Consider the following 18,331-nt stretch of genomic DNA (forward strand, 5'->3'; position numbering starts at 1 on the left):
CTATATGAATGACTGAAATTTAAACTTCATCTTTCTACTCGATTCTACTTTGAATTTGTAGTTTTTATTGATGGGGGTTTTAATTAGAAGCCATTCAAAGTACCATATAGAGACCTTGATTTATTTAAAGAGCTCAAAAATAAAAATTATTTCTAAAATGTACTAAGTTCACCATCACAACAACAGCAACAGTTACACTTAAGTTTACAGTTCACTTCCTGCCCATAAGCCTTCCACATATGCGGCAGAAATGCTAGCAGATGTAGTAGAATAACAACAGCAACAGTTACTTCAGTTTGCAGTTCACTTCCTGCCCAGAAGCCTTCCACATATGCGGCAGAAATGCTAGCAGATGTAGTAGAAGTAACTTAGAGGGCATTTAGAAAAAATCAGCTACTGGGATTTTTTTTTTTACAGCCCTTTTTCCCCATTCCCTTCGCTCCTGTATCGAGAAACGCCGCGCTAGGAGTGGGAAGGTCCGGTGCAGCACCGGGGCTGGCTCACACCGACCCTGCCGCCGCCACACCGCTGGAGCGGAGCGGAGCTGCGGCCTCACCCGGGGCTGGCTCACACCGACCCTGCGGCCGCTTCACCGCTGGATCGGAGCTGAACCCTCACCCGGGGCTGGCTCACACCGACCCTGCGGCCGCTTCACCGCTGGAGCGGAGCTGCGGCCTCACCCCGGCCCCTCCGTCCTCCGCCATTTTGCAGCGGCCCAAGCCCGCTCCCGTCCTCACACCCCTCAGTCCCACGGGTGGGCGGCCATCCCTCGCCTGCTGTCACACCCGGTACTGCTGTACCCCGCGGTCCTGCGGCTCTGCCACCGCCTGCCCCTCCGCCCCGCCGGCCCTGCGCGACCGCGACGGCCTCCGCCTCCTGCCGCCGGCCCCGCCGGAGCCCGCCCCCGGAGCGGAGGGCGGAGAGCGGCAGCGGAGAGGAGAGGGGGCCGCGGCCGATGGGCGGGGCAGCGCCGCCCCCCGGGGCTGAGGGCAGCCGGAGGAGCCTCAGTCGGCGTCCGGCCGCCTCTGGAGCTGCGAGAGGTTCGTCACCGGCGGTGCGCGGTGCTGACTTCGCCCGGCCGGGCTCGGTGAGCGTCTGGGGCGGGACCCCGCGCAGGACGGCCCGAGCTGCCGGCCCGCTCCCGCCCCCCGCTGGGGCTCCCTGGCCTTCCGGAGAGGCAGGGCCGCCCGGGCACTCTCGGACCTCGCGGGGAACGAGGCCGAGCGACCCCCGGTGCTCCCGACTGGGAGCGGCTGGCGGCGCTGGGTGCGGAGTCACCGCCGTGGGTGCGGAGTCACCGCCCGCTGGCTTGTGAGCAGCCCGGAGGAAAAGTTGGTGGCGCCCTTTGTAGGACCCGCGCAGAGTGACTTTTTGGGACGGGAATGTTTTTGCGAGCTGGCTGATAGCGAGGTGAGCTCCTGCTCACGGCTGGGCTGGAGAGGCCGTGCCGGTGCTGCCCGTTCTGGGAGCAGCCGGGCCCGTCCGAGCCGCGCATCCCCCGCGGGGCGCCTCGGGCGCGGCCTGGCCGCGCTCGCCGTCCCTCTTACAAAGCGCTAAGGTCAAGTTAAAACTGGAGGCACAGTAACTTTTTGTGATTGTATAATGGTTAAAAATACTCATGCTGGTTTACGGGGAAGGTATTTTAATCTCTGTGTTTTCCGAGGGCTGTTTGAAGGTTGAACTGAACTATGTTGGTTTATTTATAACTTGATGTAGAAACATAATACAGAAACGCATTTAGTTGTATCAGTAAAATATCTTCTGGTTTAGGGCAGCTTAATTTTTGCAGCCAAGTTGTCAAATTACAAGTAGGATGTTTGGCAGCGGACACATTGCTAGTACTCCTAGCACCCTGTCGTGATTTTAGTGTCCTTTGAGTGGAAAAAGTTGTTTAAGTGGTGTCTGTGGTTTTGGCTATACTGCTGTCATCTTTACAAGAACATCTTCAGGTTGGTATTCTGGATTAATTCTGTGTTTATACAGAATTTTAAAATACTGTTTATTGCTAGAAATATTCTAAAATGCTCCTTGCAAATTGCTTAACTTCAGGGAAGTTGTTCTTAAGCAGTAAGAGTTGCTATGTGTTATGCTGTGGCAGTCTTTTGTCTTTGCTACTTTTGTCTTGTGAAAGCCAAACTTTCAGTAGGCATTTTTATGCAAGTTTGCTTATTGAGGGAACTTTTTACTGTAGAGCAGAGATCCCTCTTGTTTTTGAGAGGGCTTATAGTTAAAAGGCCCTCTCTTGTAAGGCCTTTGCCTCCCTGCCATGTATTAATTGTTTTGGGTTTTTTTAAGTTGGATATGAATGTATTTAAAATAAGGTAATTTTGAAACATGGGCATTTAAGTTGATAATGTCTAAAAACAGTATCCTTGGTGGTGTTCCCCCTCTGCTTTCCCATGCAGAGTTTACATCTCCTCCTGCTTTGCCTTCTTATCGTTATTTTCTGTCTCCTGATTAGGTGATGACAGTTAACCAGGCCTTTGACACAAGTTTTTCTATTCTTGTCCATATAAAATGTCCATAAAAAGTTTGGGGCTAGTCTTTATTTCTGGCATGTATAAGCAGAACATTAAATTCAAAGAAGAAATGTATATGCAGCATTTACAGGATTGGTTATTAGTTTTAGCATTGTTTACACTTGTAACCCAGTTGTTATTATTAGTTAGGAAAAAAAGCAGTCACTTTTCTGGCACAATGTTGTATATATGGCCAGAATCAGCTATAGCTGCTCATGCTGGGAATTACTGAAGAATGGATAGCTAAATCCTGAAGTTCCTATCAGCCTTCTTAATGTTTTCTGGGTTTTTTGTTTACCTAATTATATAAATACATTCAGATTTCCAGTTTTTATTCATTGTGAATGAATAAAAAGTAATTCAGTTTTATATTGTAACCCTGCTTTCTGATAATTTATCATTTTCTTCTTTGGCAGCTAAAATGAATTCAGATCCTGATCCCACCTCAAGTCCCTCTCACCCCCAGCAGCATCTTGGAAGGTCCCAGCTAAATGCTGCTCCTGTGGGCCATAGTGGGAACAGTCAGAGACCTGGAACATCTTCAGCAGATTCTGCAGCTTCTTCAGTTCCTGGCTACTCCCGTAGCAGGGAGAAAACAGAAAAAAAGGGTAAGTATAAAAACAGTTCTGCAAAATTGGTTTACACACAATAATCTCCCAATGTTTAATGTATATATATTCGAGACTCTGTTTAATGACACTGTAAAGTAGGAAAATAAATTTCTCTATTTTCTTTTAACCTGTTGTTGTGGAAGAGTCTTTTCTACTTCAGCTTCCTTTGTGCATATTTTCGAGCTTTCGTATCTAATTTTTCAGGTTCATACAAAGCAATAGGAAATAACTTTATTTGAAAAATTGGCAGGGAGATTTAATTAAATTTAGCATAATAATGTTTCAATTTAATTTCTTTGTTTGGCTAGAACACACGCTATAACTATAAGCTTTAATATGAATTCTAATGTGGATGCATAAGATGCTACTGTAATGTAGACTGATGGAATAATGAACTGCTACTTGAAGCCAAAATTTATATTGGCAGTAAGATAAGAATTTGGATTTACAGTCATGATACACTAGGAAAGGCAGAATGATGGGGTTCTTTCCTCCCACTTGCTGTGAGCCCATTGAGTTTCAAAGATTGTGGAAACTGATAGGATGAGAGTAAGGTCTTGTGCAAAATGTGGAGCAAAACCACCTGGCTCCTGTATTCACCTGCTGACTTCCAGTTTTAATTCAGTTTCTAATCTAACACTTGTGCAAGATGGTCTTGTGCTCAAGGTCTAGCTCATCTCTTGCTCTTTAACGTCCTTTAAAATTGGACTTTTGACTGTGAAACTGCTTATGTACATGCCCTTATATTCACAAATATGAGTTTCTCTACTGAAGATAGTAAGGCTATTCAAGAGTTTAAAATCATTAAATATGTAACTATCTCTGTGGCACTTACCAGATGCAACTGAGCTCTGCACATAGTTCAGGCCAATATTATGGCTGTGTCAGCAAATCTACTGTTTGCATCTAATTCATAATTGACTGTTGGAACCTTATGGGTTCCCTGTTCCCGATGAAGGAGAATTTTTTTGGATACCTGAATTTATATCATGCCTCAGTGTTCAGTACCAATTTTGTCATCTAGCCCACTTGTAAAAGAATTGAGAGATTATGGAGATTTGACAGTTCTAACATTACCTACATGGTTGCTAATTTAGAGTCGGTGCTAACAGATATGTTATCTTTCTTAATTTTCCAGTTTCTTAGTATGCTTCAACAAGGAAAGAATAGTAACTATAATTGGAACATGGTATGAAGTTGTCTTGGCCTTAGTTATACTATGATTTGAAAAAGCAATACATAGGTTTCTGTTGTTGTTGCCCACATTCATGCAAGAAATCAGCACAGTCTGTCTAGTGGTGTTTTGCACATGGGTTCTGTCAGCTATTCTTTTCTAGCTAATTTGGAGATTTTCTTACTCTACACAAATGTTGTACTTTTAAAATCGCACTGATTTTTATCTTTGTTCTCTTTACAGTCCTGTGTATTTGGTAATGATCCCTACGTATGCAGCACTGTATTAGAGATGCTGCTTATTAAACAGGGCTTTTGAGCATTGATGTATTTCTTCTTTTCAGTTGTGACTCATTCCTGATTGCTTTAAGTCTCTTCCCATTAAAATATTATGGGTGCCTGGTGCCACTGTCATTGCCCTTCCCATGCCCTTAATATACTCAAGTATTTAATGCAGCAGAATGAGCTACCATTGCCATAGTGTCTTGCTGGAATCTCTAACAACCAACATTTTAGTGAATTTAGATAGAAAATGTCTTCAATAATACATAATACAGGACTTTCTTATATGGCTTATGGTTTTAGAGTTATGCCGTTTGTCATAGTGCTAACAGTTTCTAGAACTGAAAACTTTATGAAAAGAAAGGAAGTTCTGGTCATCAGAACATAAAAATGGGCATTTTAGTAGGACTTTAGAAAGAACTGCAAATAAAAATACAAATTCAAAGATGTACATATGAAAACAAATACAAAACAAACTGATATGTCAAACATAAAATTGCCTCTTGAGAAATTCTCAAAATATGACCTCTTAGAGAAGGTGTTCCTTGGAATCACTAGAGCCCTTAATAATAAATAACATTTGAGTTTCTCACAGGTCTAGGAGAAGGGAAGGATTATGACTCTCAGCCAGGGCATGTTGTGGTTTGGTTGTATGAAAAGAAATATGCTCCAGACCAGATGTTCTGGGAAGGGCTGCTCTGACTTCTTTCTTGGAAGATTAAGAAGTTGGGTAATTTTCAATAGTCTCTGTGATCATGACTAACTCAGAGTGATGGAGAAGAGGACAGAAAAGACCAGCACACTAATATACACAAAGCTGTCTCAAATCTTAATAAATACGTAGAACACTCCTCTTTAATGATGACTTAAATATCTTGCTCAAATTTAAATTACTGTAACAAATTTAAGTTTGTATAATTTTTAATAAATCAGCTATAATTTCTGTTTAAGAAGGGGAAACATACTCTGTATATCTCAATTATTTGGGAAGGCAGTTTCAGCTCAGGACTATCTAGCACAGGCCCATGTGCCCTTCCCCCAGAGAAGGTCACTGGTATACTGGGCTGCAGTAGTTGAAACATTGCCCAACAGGTGGAAGGAGATCCTTCCCCCCCAGTCAGCACAGGCGTGCTTCATCCAGTTCTGGACTACTCAGTGCATGAGAGTCATGGAGAGAGTTCAGCAAAGAGCCACAGAGATAATGAATGAGCTGCAGCATCTCTCCTGTGGGAGACAGCTGAGAGAGCTGGGGCTGTTCAGCCTCAGGGAGAGAAGTCTCAGGGGGATCTATCAATGTGCATAAATAGCTGAAGGTAGGGTACAAAAAGGATGGAGCCATGATCTTTCCAGAAGTCTCCATCACAGGGATCAGAGGCAGCTGGCACAAACAGCAGATTCCCTTTGACCATCAGTAAACACTTTCTTTGTTTTTCCTGTGACGGTGACTGAGCACTGGCACAGGTTGTCCAGAGAGGTGATGGAGTCTGCATCCTTTGAGGTACTCAAAAACCATGTGGACACAGTCCTGGGCAGCCAACTTAGGTGGACCTGCATGAGCAGAGGGGTTGTAACAGGTGACTTCCAGTGGTCCTTTCTTACCTCAACCATTTTACTAATTCATGTAATATTCTTGACACCATCTGTATTTCTGATATGTCCCTTTTCTTCCAGTTGTTGTTAATATACACTCTGTTTAAGGCTATAGCATCAAAGTGAATGTTAAGTAATTTGTTTCCTGGAAGCACAAATCTCATCATCTGTTCTGGCAGCATTATCCATACCTTGTAGTGTAATCCAACAAATTAATGAATGCCTTGGCTCTGACTCAGTAAAGCACTTAAACACAAACAATAGCCTCAGCAGAACAGGTACTTCCTTTGGATCAAACTCTTATACTACCATTTTTTTTCTTAGCAATTTTTTAGTCTCTGTTCTGCTAATGTATTGTTAGTTAATGTTTATGTTATTCCTTGAATAATTTCTTTCACAGTGGGAGGTAACAGTATTTTGAGAATTCACTGAGCAAATTTAATTTAGTGAAAAAAATAATCAATCTTTAGGATAATTTATAGATACAGGTTTTGTTGTGTTAAAAAAGAAAAGGAGGGCATTCCTATTTCTGCTCAAAACTCTTGCATTCTGCTTATGTATGGCTTTGGTTTTCCATTCCTTGTATATGCAGGAATAGAGTGAATGTCAATATGTCAGCTTTCATGTTTAAAAATAAATGAGAAAAAAAATGGTTACTCTTTCAAGGATGTTCATGGACAGGGAGCTTATTAGTGAGCAAAGCATATACACTAATAATTAGGGCTCCTGAAATTTTAAAGCCATGGAGTCATCAGTATTCATGTAAGCAAATTACAGGAGAGTTTGTGTATAGCAGGGAAGACCAGTTTCTGCTTGCTAGGGAAGTCTTTTGAAACAGACTAAGACCCTGATCTCATAAGAGCCTTTTATGTCTCTCAGGTGCACAGGCCCCTCAGTTTCTGGTCCAGGTGCTACATACCCCTTTCTGGTTTTTCTGTGTTTGTGTTTCATTCACTTTGTAGAATCTCCTTCCTTCAGATACAGACTTAAAGCAACGTGAAAAGACAGAGCTTAGGTGAGAGCTCTGGAGCTCCCAACACAAAATTCTCCCAGTAGGCTTAAAAATATCATTCTTGCTAGAAAAACCATTTCATTTATTTACACACAGAACAGAGTTTGGAAGAAAAGCACTTTCAACATGGTGACTTAGTTAGTATATGAGTATCTGTAGTACTGCTGCTATTAATGTTTTTTGAAAGAGATGCCTGAGTCTGCAGTCAAGGTAAGTGCCCTCTATTGCTGAGTTAGAAAGTAGATCTCTGTCCCAGGAGATGGTTTGATTCAGATGAAAGGAAGACAGAATTGAGTCACTTCTCGCGATCCTGTCGTGATCAGATACTTGACTGTCATGTCTGGATTCAAATAACTGCTTCAATTCAGCCACAGTGATAACTTGAACTGGATGACTCTCACCCCAGGTGAGCATTTATTGTGCTGGAAGTTATCTGGAGGAGTTCCCATGTCTTGTAATGCTGAAGTACAAGACATGTAATGCTGAAGTACATTCAAGCATGTAAAGTGTCTTTAGTAAAAATTGACTGTCTGCCAGTCAGCAGGTGAAAGTGGTCATGCTAAGGTACTAGAGAAGTTGGGGAGAAGATGGTAATTTTTCATATGTGCACAAAACAGATTATTACTGGTTTATTACATCATTCATGCACATTTGCTAGCCAATAAGGTTGAAAAGGAGAAATTGCAGAGCTAAGTTGCAGTGCTTGAAGAAAGGTCTCTTTGATTAAAGAACTAGTTGGGTTTTTATCCATGGTTTTGCTGTAATCTCTTGTTTTAGAATTGGGAACACTTGGGAAGGTGTTTGTACAGAGAGCTTTGCAGACAGAAATCAATTTATTATATATATTATATATATTGTTTGTAGATATAGAGTTCTGTGTGTACTTAAATTATGAAAGTTTTTTTGTACCTCTAGGAAGAGAATTATTTTACTAATTGACTGACTTCAAATTTATAAACAGTAAAAAAATCTTTTAAACAGTTTACAATGCATTGCAATAATTTATAACAGTGTGTCTCCAAGGCATTGCTAAATGATAGCTAACAAAAAGGGAACCTATCTAATTTACAAATATTTTCTAAGTGTTACCCTCTTCCACTTCAGGTTACAAAGGAGCTTTGCTTCAAAGCTCTATTTTAGCACTTCTGTGTCTTTACGTTTTGGCAGTTAGCTATTACAGACTAACTCTTGAGGCAAACTGAAGTGATTGTGCAAAGCTTGAAGAAATCTCAAAGGGGAGGATTATGCCTTGAAGTATTAATTATTTAATAATTTATCTGTCAGTTTATTAATTCCCCTTCAAAATTTACCTTTGAATACTCAGGCTCCAAAAAACTCATTTGCCAGGCATTGCTGTAGGAGAGAAAGGATTCTATCCAAACAAAAGTTAATGACTGTATTTTTTGATAAAATTTTGGGACATCATCATTGTTGGTGCTGAACAATGGAAATAGGCTTGTTCCTGTCTGCTGCTATTGTCAGTAACATGCTGGTATTTTTGCCCTATATGGGAGGAGGATTGAACATCCGTTTATTTGTGGAAACATTCTCCATCTTTCCCTCTTCCTCCATTTGAAATACATAAATGGGTTTTTTTGCTGATAACAAAGATACTATTACTGCTATCAATTTTTAATATTCATATGATGAACCAGATTATGGAAGGCGCCCTAGCTCAGTCTTCATTAATTATTTTCCAGGTGGATCAGTTTACTAATCTGTTTATAATAGCAAAATTTCTAGCATAGTTCCAGGGTGCTGAAAGAAAGGGTAGAAAAGGAAGAGCTATACTCATATTAGTGAATTATGTAATGAAATGGGAGTGGCCCTATAAATTCTTTAGTGTGAAGGACTTGACAATCCTTTTGTGCAAATTTAAGAATTTAATATAGTGATTGGAATCTTCCAATTCAGTTTCCTTCAGAAGAGATCCAGTACGTGAGTTCCACTGTGCAGACAAATCCCTGTTCCAGTACAGTAATCAAGGAGAGACTTGGAGCTGTTGTGTTGCTGGAGGGCCCCTTGCAGCAGCAGCAGCCCCACTTCATTGTGAAAGTTAGAAGGTGAGACTGGGAACAGTAAACTGGGATGTAAAGCTAATCCTTTGAAAAGTTAATTATTAGAAATGCTTAAGTCACTGGATTTGAGGATTTGCTAAAAAGTTGGAATGTTCCTTTTTTAAGGGCCCCTTTGTTTTGACAGCAAATGGACTGCTGGAGTGTCAATGTGGTGAAGTGCTCAAACTGCAGAATTGCTAAAATTCCATGTGCATTGTGCAGGTTGTGATAACTTTCTGTCTGCACCTACAAAAATATGTGGGCTTGGTGAGCTCTGTGGTCTCATCTTCTCACATTGTTTTTCATTGCTTTCTCCATTTTTGGTGGAAATAGTTAATATTGATGATTATCAACTAAGAAATGACAAAATGCTAATTTATTTTTGACTCTACAGTTATGGAACTGCAGACTTATGTTAGATTTATCGCAGCTCATCCATAACGGATTCAACCAGAGATGCTGGCATAGAAAAAGCAGCAGGACTGGCTCATTAGTTACATACAAAATTAATTTAATGACTTTAAAAGATCATTGTACAGTAATAGCTATGCTAGAAAAATACAGAATTGAAGAATGGTTTTTCCTCCACTTTTAAAATTTGTAGTCTGTATCACTCTTAGTCTTCCACCTACATGGTTTTTTTTTATTGCTCTCCTGACAATTTACATTCATTTTGTGGGGGTGCAGAAGTTGTTCCCAGTTCAATTTAATGCTATTTGATGACTTGCAGTTGTGGTGTGACTAAGACTATTACCATATCTACAAATGCATTGCTCCTCTCAGAGAAAGTAGAGTTGAGTCCTAGTCTTGAACAACTCTGTAAACAAATGTTATTCCCTTCTCTCCCATCACTGTTATCACCTTTTAAAGTAGAATGCCTTCCAAAATATGGTAGTATAAGAACTTGGAATTGTTCTTGGGACAAGTAGGACTGTCTTAAGATCTGACCATGGAGGTTAGAGGCATAAAAAAAAGTGCAATGTACTCTTAATTGTACCAAGCCCTTACTATGCAGTTAAGAATTCAGGAGGTTTCTGAATGGATGAAAGGATTCAACACTCATGGATAAGCATCTAAAGTTAATAAAACCTTTTTTCAAATCGTTGGTGTTTGTTGAGCAAAGTATTTCTTCTTCTCCTCCAGTCAGTTCCTCTGTCATTATATTTGATATGTACAAATCATGTTTATGACATGATGCTTGATTCCAGATTTAAGTGGAATGTCAGTCTTTCCAGAAACTTTACTCCTACCCAGTTATTGCACACAATACCACTGAGCTTTTGGAACTTGTGGAAAGTGAGTAGGAGTATTTCTCTAGAGACTCAGGCTGGCTCTCCTGAGCACTGAAAGCTCAACAATACAATCCAGTGACACAAAAAAGCTGTTAGAACCTGCATTTGCTGTTATAAAATGTACACATCAGATTTTCTAAAAGTACATATTCTACCTGTGGATGAATTGAGGAGATCTGACATCTTTCACTTGGGAAATAAGCTTACATAGCATCTTTTAACAAAATAAATTATTTTTATTTTGCATTATTTGTGTATGCCTTTACTCCTAAGGGTGTTTGAAAATCAAGAAAGCTTGTTTCATACTGAAAATAAATTCTTCCATAAAAAGCTGTGTGCTGTTCCTTGAAATTGTTTCATTTTTTTTTAAATTAACTTACCAGATTTGTACTTGCAGAAAGAAGCATAAAATCCAGTCCAACACTATCAGAATTACCACCATGCACTTCCAAAAGGAGCTGGATGTGTTATATCGGATGCGACTCTGCAAGAAATACCTTGTAGACAGATTCGGCACAAAATGTGTTGCTCTGCCTGTTTTGGTTGATATCCATGGACAGGCACCCTCATAAGCTTTCATTTTCCTACTTTTTCTTGATTATTTATTGCTTGACAAATAGGCTTCAATTATTTACTTTGTGTGTGAATGCATTTTTGTCGCCTGCTCCCTATCCCATGTTATAAAGTTTCCTGCATACTCGTAAATGGTACTATTATACCATCATACTATTACTGAAAATCTACCACAAAAGGATTTTCTATAGCAAGTATACTTAATTTGTGAAAATTGTTAAAGCAAGTTCATTCATTCTTCTAACATGAATGAACTGCTTCACATTTGCGACAGGGTGTTTTTCTCATGGTTCAGTCATGCTTTCGGGTTTGGGTTTTGTTGGGTTTTTTTTATTTCTGTTTTTTTAAGCACCAGAATAAAAGAAGATTATTACAGTACCATCCTATCACAGTTTTGAACAGTGCAGTAAGACATCTACTGACGGGGTTTGGGTTTTGTTGGGTTGTTTTGCTTTCTGGTTTTTTAAGCACCAGAATAAAACAAGATTATTACAATACCATCCTATTAGTTTTGAACAGTGCAGTAAGACATCTACTGACTTCATGAGAAGCTGTAACATTTTCTGACTGTACTATAGCAAAGGTAAATACTGGATGAATAGAGAGCAAGACTGATGAAAACTGAGCTATAAGAGAAGGATTTCCTTTCAGCAGTTGTCTGAGAGTGTCATTCAGGCATGCAGAGCTGAAAGATGCCAGTGCCTCAAAGTGCCTCAAAGAGGTTTTGCAGGTGGGTTGTCTTCAGCAGCTGGATGCTTGGTTTGTAAGAAACCAAATGATGCTTTTTCTTGTAGTTAATTTTGGGTTATTTCTAGCAAAGGTAGTGAAATCTAGGGAACAGAGCACACTTCAACACTGTTGAATGCAAACTGAGGATGAAAAATTAGTATTAAAAACTGACTGGCTTCCAGCAAGCTGATTGTCTTTGTAAATATGGTAATAGTTAAGGTGATACAGGTCCTTTGGTGCACCAGCCTAAATTCTTTTGGCACAGGATTCATAGCATGGTTTTAACCTTTTACTGGCTATTTCTTTTTCAGCCTAATCCAATGCTGGATTATACAGCTGCATTTTAATTTTTCCTCTTATGAAACTTGTGGCAAAGACTGCTTTTGTGATTCTTAACTTCATTGTAGAACAGTTGGAACCTATCTGGAAGTACTACTTAAGCACTCTTATTAATATGGGATAAGCTTTGCATGTTGCACTTCAGAGGCATGTCTTTATGGAAATTCTTAAGCAGAAAAAAAGGTTAAGTAAAAATCCAGCTTCAAGTCTTGATAATGGCAGTCATAGAAGAGGCTTTTTCAAATACAAATAATTCTATATCTGTCTTTTCTGTGCCATATCAATCTCCACCTACACATTCATTTGTTCATCTTACCTTGTGGAGCATGGTGGGAGGAGTGGAGTTTAGCAGTGAATATAGTTTATTCATATTAGTATCCACTCACAGTAGAAGCAAGTAATTTTCCTTGTGATTGAGACAGTTACTCCCTTTCAGATTCAATTACAGTAAAGTCTTCTTGCTAAAGCAGTAAAGTGGTGTATGCCTGAAGCTCCAAATAAGTACAGGGCTGTGCAATGTGACAAAGTTCAGTTCAGACATCAGTGCTCTTCATGGTACATAGAGAATTTGTTCATATGTGGGAGAAGATCTAATGTCAAAGAAGATATTCTTCACTCCCTGCTCCCACCCCAGTAATTTAGCTGGTAGAAGTGCCTGGGGTGAAATCTTGTTCCATACTACTCCATCAAATGTCTCAATTACTCTGTCAGTTAATAATGTGACACTGAGGGAGATGCCTGACATCCTGTGACTTGAGTAGAAAACCCACTGAAGTTAAGTAGTGTGCTTTTGGAATAAAGCTAATGAAAACATGAAGTGCAGTTTTTCTTCCTCTGGATGCCATCCAGCTTTTTCTTACACCTGAACTAGCATGGGTGTGTTCCAGTGTAGGAAGGCTCACAGAAGCTGCTGTCAATACTCAGTGCTAATACTAGAGATTGGTAACAGGCTTTATCAGGTTCAAGATTCTTGCTACCTTTCTCATGAGAATCATTTACTGTTATTTACAGCACACCTGTTAGAGCCGGGGGGCTTTTTCTAAATGCAGTGCTTCTGCTATCCTTTATTTTATTCAGAATGTTCTTTAGCTATTTGCAGCCTAAACATTTTTGAAAAGCCTTTTTAAACTCACATAAATATTTGGCATTAGCCAAATACTTTTAATCTGTTCATGCCCTTGAGTTCTTATGTTTGGAAAGACACTGAATAGTCTCTCTATTTGCCCACTCCATTTCATTCTCCTCGCTTTCTTCCCCAGCTTATAAAGCTCTGATAATAGTGTCTTACTAGTACTGAACTGTGTTTTTCATAAAACACTGCTACAACTCTAAGGTGTTATGCTGAGTGATGATAGCTTAGAGCTTATCACTGTGTGTGCAGTGATAAAGTGTCTTCTTGGTTTGCTGCATTTCATCTAGCCTTTTTTCACTTAATTAGTCATTAATTCCTTTAATCTGCTGGTTTTATTTGAGTTTTTTTGTTGGCTTTTTTTTTTTTTCCTGAATAACACAGAATCATTGACAGATTTTGGCATCTTGGTATTAGCCCTTTTTTCTTTCACTCATACAAATGTATTGAGTGATTTAGGCCTTATTTTATATCCCCATGTGTCTAAACTGATAGTTTTTCCCCTGGGAGAATGAAAGCTGTGTTTTTCTAGTCTTCATATTCTGTTTCTTAATCTCTCACTTTTCCATGTAACCCTCATTCTAGTTTGTTTAGAGGACTTAGATGAGAAGCCTTGCTCCCTATCTTTAGAGATGTAAGTATGAGCTGGATCCACCTGTCCAACCCACTTTTTTTCTTAATTAGGGGAAAATAGGTTTGTAATTTTTTTTGTATCCTTCTTAGTTGGAGGAACTACTTAACATATAAAGTAATTTATTAAATGTATTTAAAATCATATCCTGGTTTTGAATGCATATTTTTCTGGGATGTAGTTGGGGTTATTTTTGTTTCTTTCTGGCCTTTTTGCTGCTCTGTTTTTTGTCTTAGTCACATTTTTTCAAACAAAAGGTTAAGGAAACTACATTTAAAATTCTATACCTAAACCCTGGTTTTGAATGCATATTTTTTTCTGGGATGTAGTTGAGGTTATTTTTGTTTCTTTCTGGCCTTTTTGCTGCTCTGTTTTTTGTCTTAGTCACATTTTTTCAAACAAAAGGTTAAGGAAACTACATTTAAAATTCTATACCTAAACCTAAAATTTGTAAGATCATTAGATCATTTGTAAGATTGTCTACTTACCTTTGCTTGCCTCACTTAGCTGGGCCACCTTAATAACAATTTTCACCTGTGTCAACTCTCAGATCTTCTCATGGAATAGTGAAAATGGTTATGTATTTTCCTAGGTGTGTGCTCCTAGTGGCTCCTAGTTGGAGGTGTGTTCCCGCTGGGTAGGACTGAACAGATTTTGTTGTTGCATGTGCTTAGCTGTTCCTGACTGTTTTCAGTCACTTCAGGAATACTTCCTCTACTGTAAAATGGCAGGGCCAATCCAGAAATTTTGTTTTGTATCTTGTCATCTCAGATCCTTTATTCTTCGCAGCACATGGGTTTTATCCTCCTCCTACTGCACATTCCTGTCAGTTCTTTTTCTGAGCCCAAATGAATGCATAAAGTCATGATCATATAAAGTGTGTATGCCATACAGGTTTCCATCATACTCTTCGTGTGGGTGTTGCTTAATGCATTAATCTTTTGTTCAGTAGAGTTTCCATGAGCTTTAATATTCACTTGTAAAACCTGTAATTTCTTTTAAACTTACATATTTTGTATGAATGCTTCATTGTTACTTCCTGTCTGAGAAGGTGCTTTCAGTTTTCCTTTTATTCAAAGGTTTTCACCTTTTCATTCAAAGCACTTAGAAGTGCCCAGCTTGTGTTTGTTTAAAAAAATATTTGTTATGCATGATAGCATGACTGTCATGGGCACAGCCTCCAATAATTGTGTGAACAAATAGCTTAAAAGGTGTAAGAAGTTGTGATCCTTTAAAATATCATTTTTTCCTTCATTATTCCCTGTTCATGGTCTTTGACCTCTTGCTTAATCTGGAATTCAGGTGCTGTAGCTGTGACCTAAGAAGAAAGCTGTGTGCATCTGGCCAGGTGTGATATTAGCAGGCAAGGGGCTAAAACTCCCTTGAGCTGAGTAAATCCACTGCTGAGAGCTTTAATGTGTTTGTGTTGGTAAGAAAGTAAATCGACAAACACTTGCTATTCAGCATGCACTCTATTGATTCTTTCCGCCTGAAATAACTTTAGTAGATTTTTTTGAAGGAAGGCAGTGATTTCTAGTGGTTAGAAGAGCACTGAGAAAATTGAGGGTGTTCTGTGTGATGGGTGTGTGTATGATCTGCTTTGTGTGCCTATATTTACAACTAAATGTGAAAGGACTATTATGTGCCTTAAAAGATTTCAGAATTCCAGAATGGAAGTGTCATATGCAATGTCACTTAAAATGCTGAGGGTTTTGAGGCAGTGTTTGTCTAAAATGTGTGTAAAACATTTTTGCTAAATATGTGATCAGACACTTTGCAGCAAGTCAGCCAACTACAGTGATGCTCACATGATGTGATTCCGTTGTGTATATATTAAAAGGTTTGGGAAGCTATTGCATCTATTAATGATTTTCATTAGAATACTACAAAGGAAACCTTGTGACAACCCGGGTTTACTTTATTTGTCTTTAAAGTCTTTTGCATTGAACATATTTCTTATCCAGCTTGTGTAAATCCATTCTTCAAAACTTTGTATGAATGTGGAAGAATTTGCTGGGTTTGAGTCTTCAATAGAGTCCAAAGATGAGGTTTAGATATATTATTTAATCTTTAACCTGTAATGGCATCTTCTTTTTGTGATTCAAAATTTTAAGCATTGTATCTTACAATCTCACTTGGACTAATCCCCTACTGTGGATTGACTGCCTTTTTGTCAATTTAATGGCTAAATTTCAGAGGTAAGGAACAATAATTGCATCCCAGCAAAGTATTTAAGAAACTGAAATGTTTCCTTTTTAAACATTCCTATTTCTGGTCAAAACCTAGCAGAAATGAAATGCCTGCCTATGACAGAATGAATGCTAAATTCCCATTTGAGCTTACAGCAACAAAGCTGGAATCTTACTTTATGTGGCCAATGTGCCAAATAATGTGTAAAGCTTCAAAAAATAAGTAGCTATCTTTCTGTAGTATGATGACATAAATGCAGCAAAGTCAGAAATGCATCTGCATGATACTTTGCAGATCACAAATAATTTGTTTCCATTTTTTAAGTGAAACTGAGAAAAATTAAAGTATGCGGTATCATTTTATATCTTAAACCTAAGACTTTATCACATAGACTAAAAAATCCAAAATCACTAAAATTTTATTAATAATGTTATTGTTACAATATCCATTAACTAATTTGTGTTGAATGATCTGTCTCTGGGAAAGCAGAATTAACTGTATTGGGAACTGATTTATAGAACAGCCTGATGATGAGCTAAGCTTTACAGTCTTGAGTTCTTGGTGGCAGAGTTGGAACTACAGCAAATATTAAGTACTAACCACCCTTCTACACCCTTGTTCTTAATTTATTTTTTTTTTATGCTATGTGCTGTCTTAAACTTTTCTGCTTTCTTTTGCCTGCTTTCATTTGAATGACTGCAGTGCTTGTGAGCCTTGATTGGCTTGTATTAACGCACTTGACACAAAACAGCTAGTGAAGTCAATTTTAATTGTCATGAAAGATATATGAAGTATTGAAAGATGAGTGTTCCTGTCTTGTGGAAATTTTTATATTCAGGACAGAGTAAAATTTGACATTAAAAAGGAATGAGTTCTTAGCAGAGCTGGAAAATAAAAGCTTCCACTGACAGCATTTCCATTGCAATTCTCTTATGTGGGAGGAATACACAAGAAATTTTCTGACTAAAAAAAAGCTTAAGAACAAGGGTGATAAGTTACAGTCATCACTTCTTATGGTATTGTTATGGGGGGTGCAGTTACTCCTGTGTAGTTGTTTGTTCAGTGTTGAGCTGAATTGAAAGAATGTGTTGGCCATCCTTGTTCTAAAACACACCTTGACTGTGCTTTAGACCTTTCACCTTCAGAGACTGACCTATATAGCTTAGGAATAAGTAGATTGATAATGGCAACCATGAAACTAGAGTCATTCATGCTTGGCCTGTTTAATTATGCTCTTGGTTGTCTTTTAAGCAGAGGAAAAATACTGCTGGTTACAAGAACTGTGTATACTAAGGTATTCTAAATTTGATCTCCACAACCGGTTCCTTCATCTTTACCCTGCAACTACAGAATCAACCCACAGGCATATTTTTAATTAACTATCTGTTATTTATATTCATAGGTCACATGTGCAAGTACATGGAATTGATAACTGGGTGGGAGAGATTGGGCAGTAGGTTGAAAATAACCACAGAAAGTGTTTCTTTCCCTTCGAAGTCAGCTCTGTTAGAACAAACAAGTTCAACAAGTTTACTGCAGTAACACCTTTTTTTCTTTTTCTCATTGAGGGAGGTAGTTCACCATAAGGCTGCACAATTTTAATTTTTCTCTTTTTTCTCCCCATTTTTGCAAATACCATTATGTACATATTAATCTGCAATGTAATTTCAATAAAGTAACTACAGCCTGGTGTTGTAAAACATTCCCATGTTGTTTCTTCAGCTTTCTTTTGAAGTGCGTTTTCTTATCTAACACATTCTCCTGAGCAAAAAGAGCTAAGAGGGGTCAAAGCTGTTCCATGCTCTTGTGTGTGCCAGTGGAGCAGGACAGAAAGGAGGAGACTTTGCCATATAAGCTGCCAGAGAATTGTCTTTCTTATTCGAGCTTTTATCAGTTTAGCAAACTGCTTTCTGTAGTTTGTTGTTTTTCTTATGTGTGTAAATTCCATTTAATTATTTAACACTGACTTACTAATGGTGCCTCCTATATTATCCAGAGTATCACTGAAATATCTGTGGTGTTCTCAACATGTAGAAAACCCTGAAGAGAAGAAACAAAAAGGCATTCCTAAGTCAGATAGTACAGAAATTGTGATGCACAAGGTTTTAATGAATTTGAAAGCACAGGAGGAAACAAGAAAAGTACTGCATTGCCCAGCTTGTGTCATTTGAGTGGGGTGGGTTGATAAATATTTCACTTCTTTC

General features: G+C 38.8%; 1 protein-coding gene across 4 annotated transcripts in view; it reads left to right on the forward strand.

Moving 5' to 3' along the window:
• The first annotated feature begins 895 nt into the window (after positions 1-895).
• The window catches only part of WFS1 (wolframin ER transmembrane glycoprotein), a 32,911-nt gene continuing 15,475 nt past the window's right edge, over positions 896-18,331 (forward strand). Inside the window, exons 1-2 of one of the 4 annotated variants that reach the window (XM_039728859.1) lie at positions 896-1,410; positions 2,936-3,127. In XM_039728859.1, coding sequence (XP_039584793.1) covers positions 2,941-3,127 — 187 coding nt within the window. In that variant the 5' untranslated portion in view covers positions 896-1,410; positions 2,936-2,940. Of the gene's footprint in view, positions 1,411-1,746; positions 1,950-2,935; positions 3,128-18,331 lie in introns of those variants that run through there. The other 3 variants (XM_039728860.1, XM_039728861.1, XM_039728862.1) reach the window with 3 other exon arrangements.

This window comes from Passer montanus, unplaced genomic scaffold, assembly GCF_014805655.1.
Source record: "Passer montanus isolate IOZ18808 unplaced genomic scaffold, ASM1480565v1 scaffold67, whole genome shotgun sequence".
NCBI lineage: Eukaryota > Metazoa > Chordata > Aves > Passeriformes > Passeridae > Passer > Passer montanus.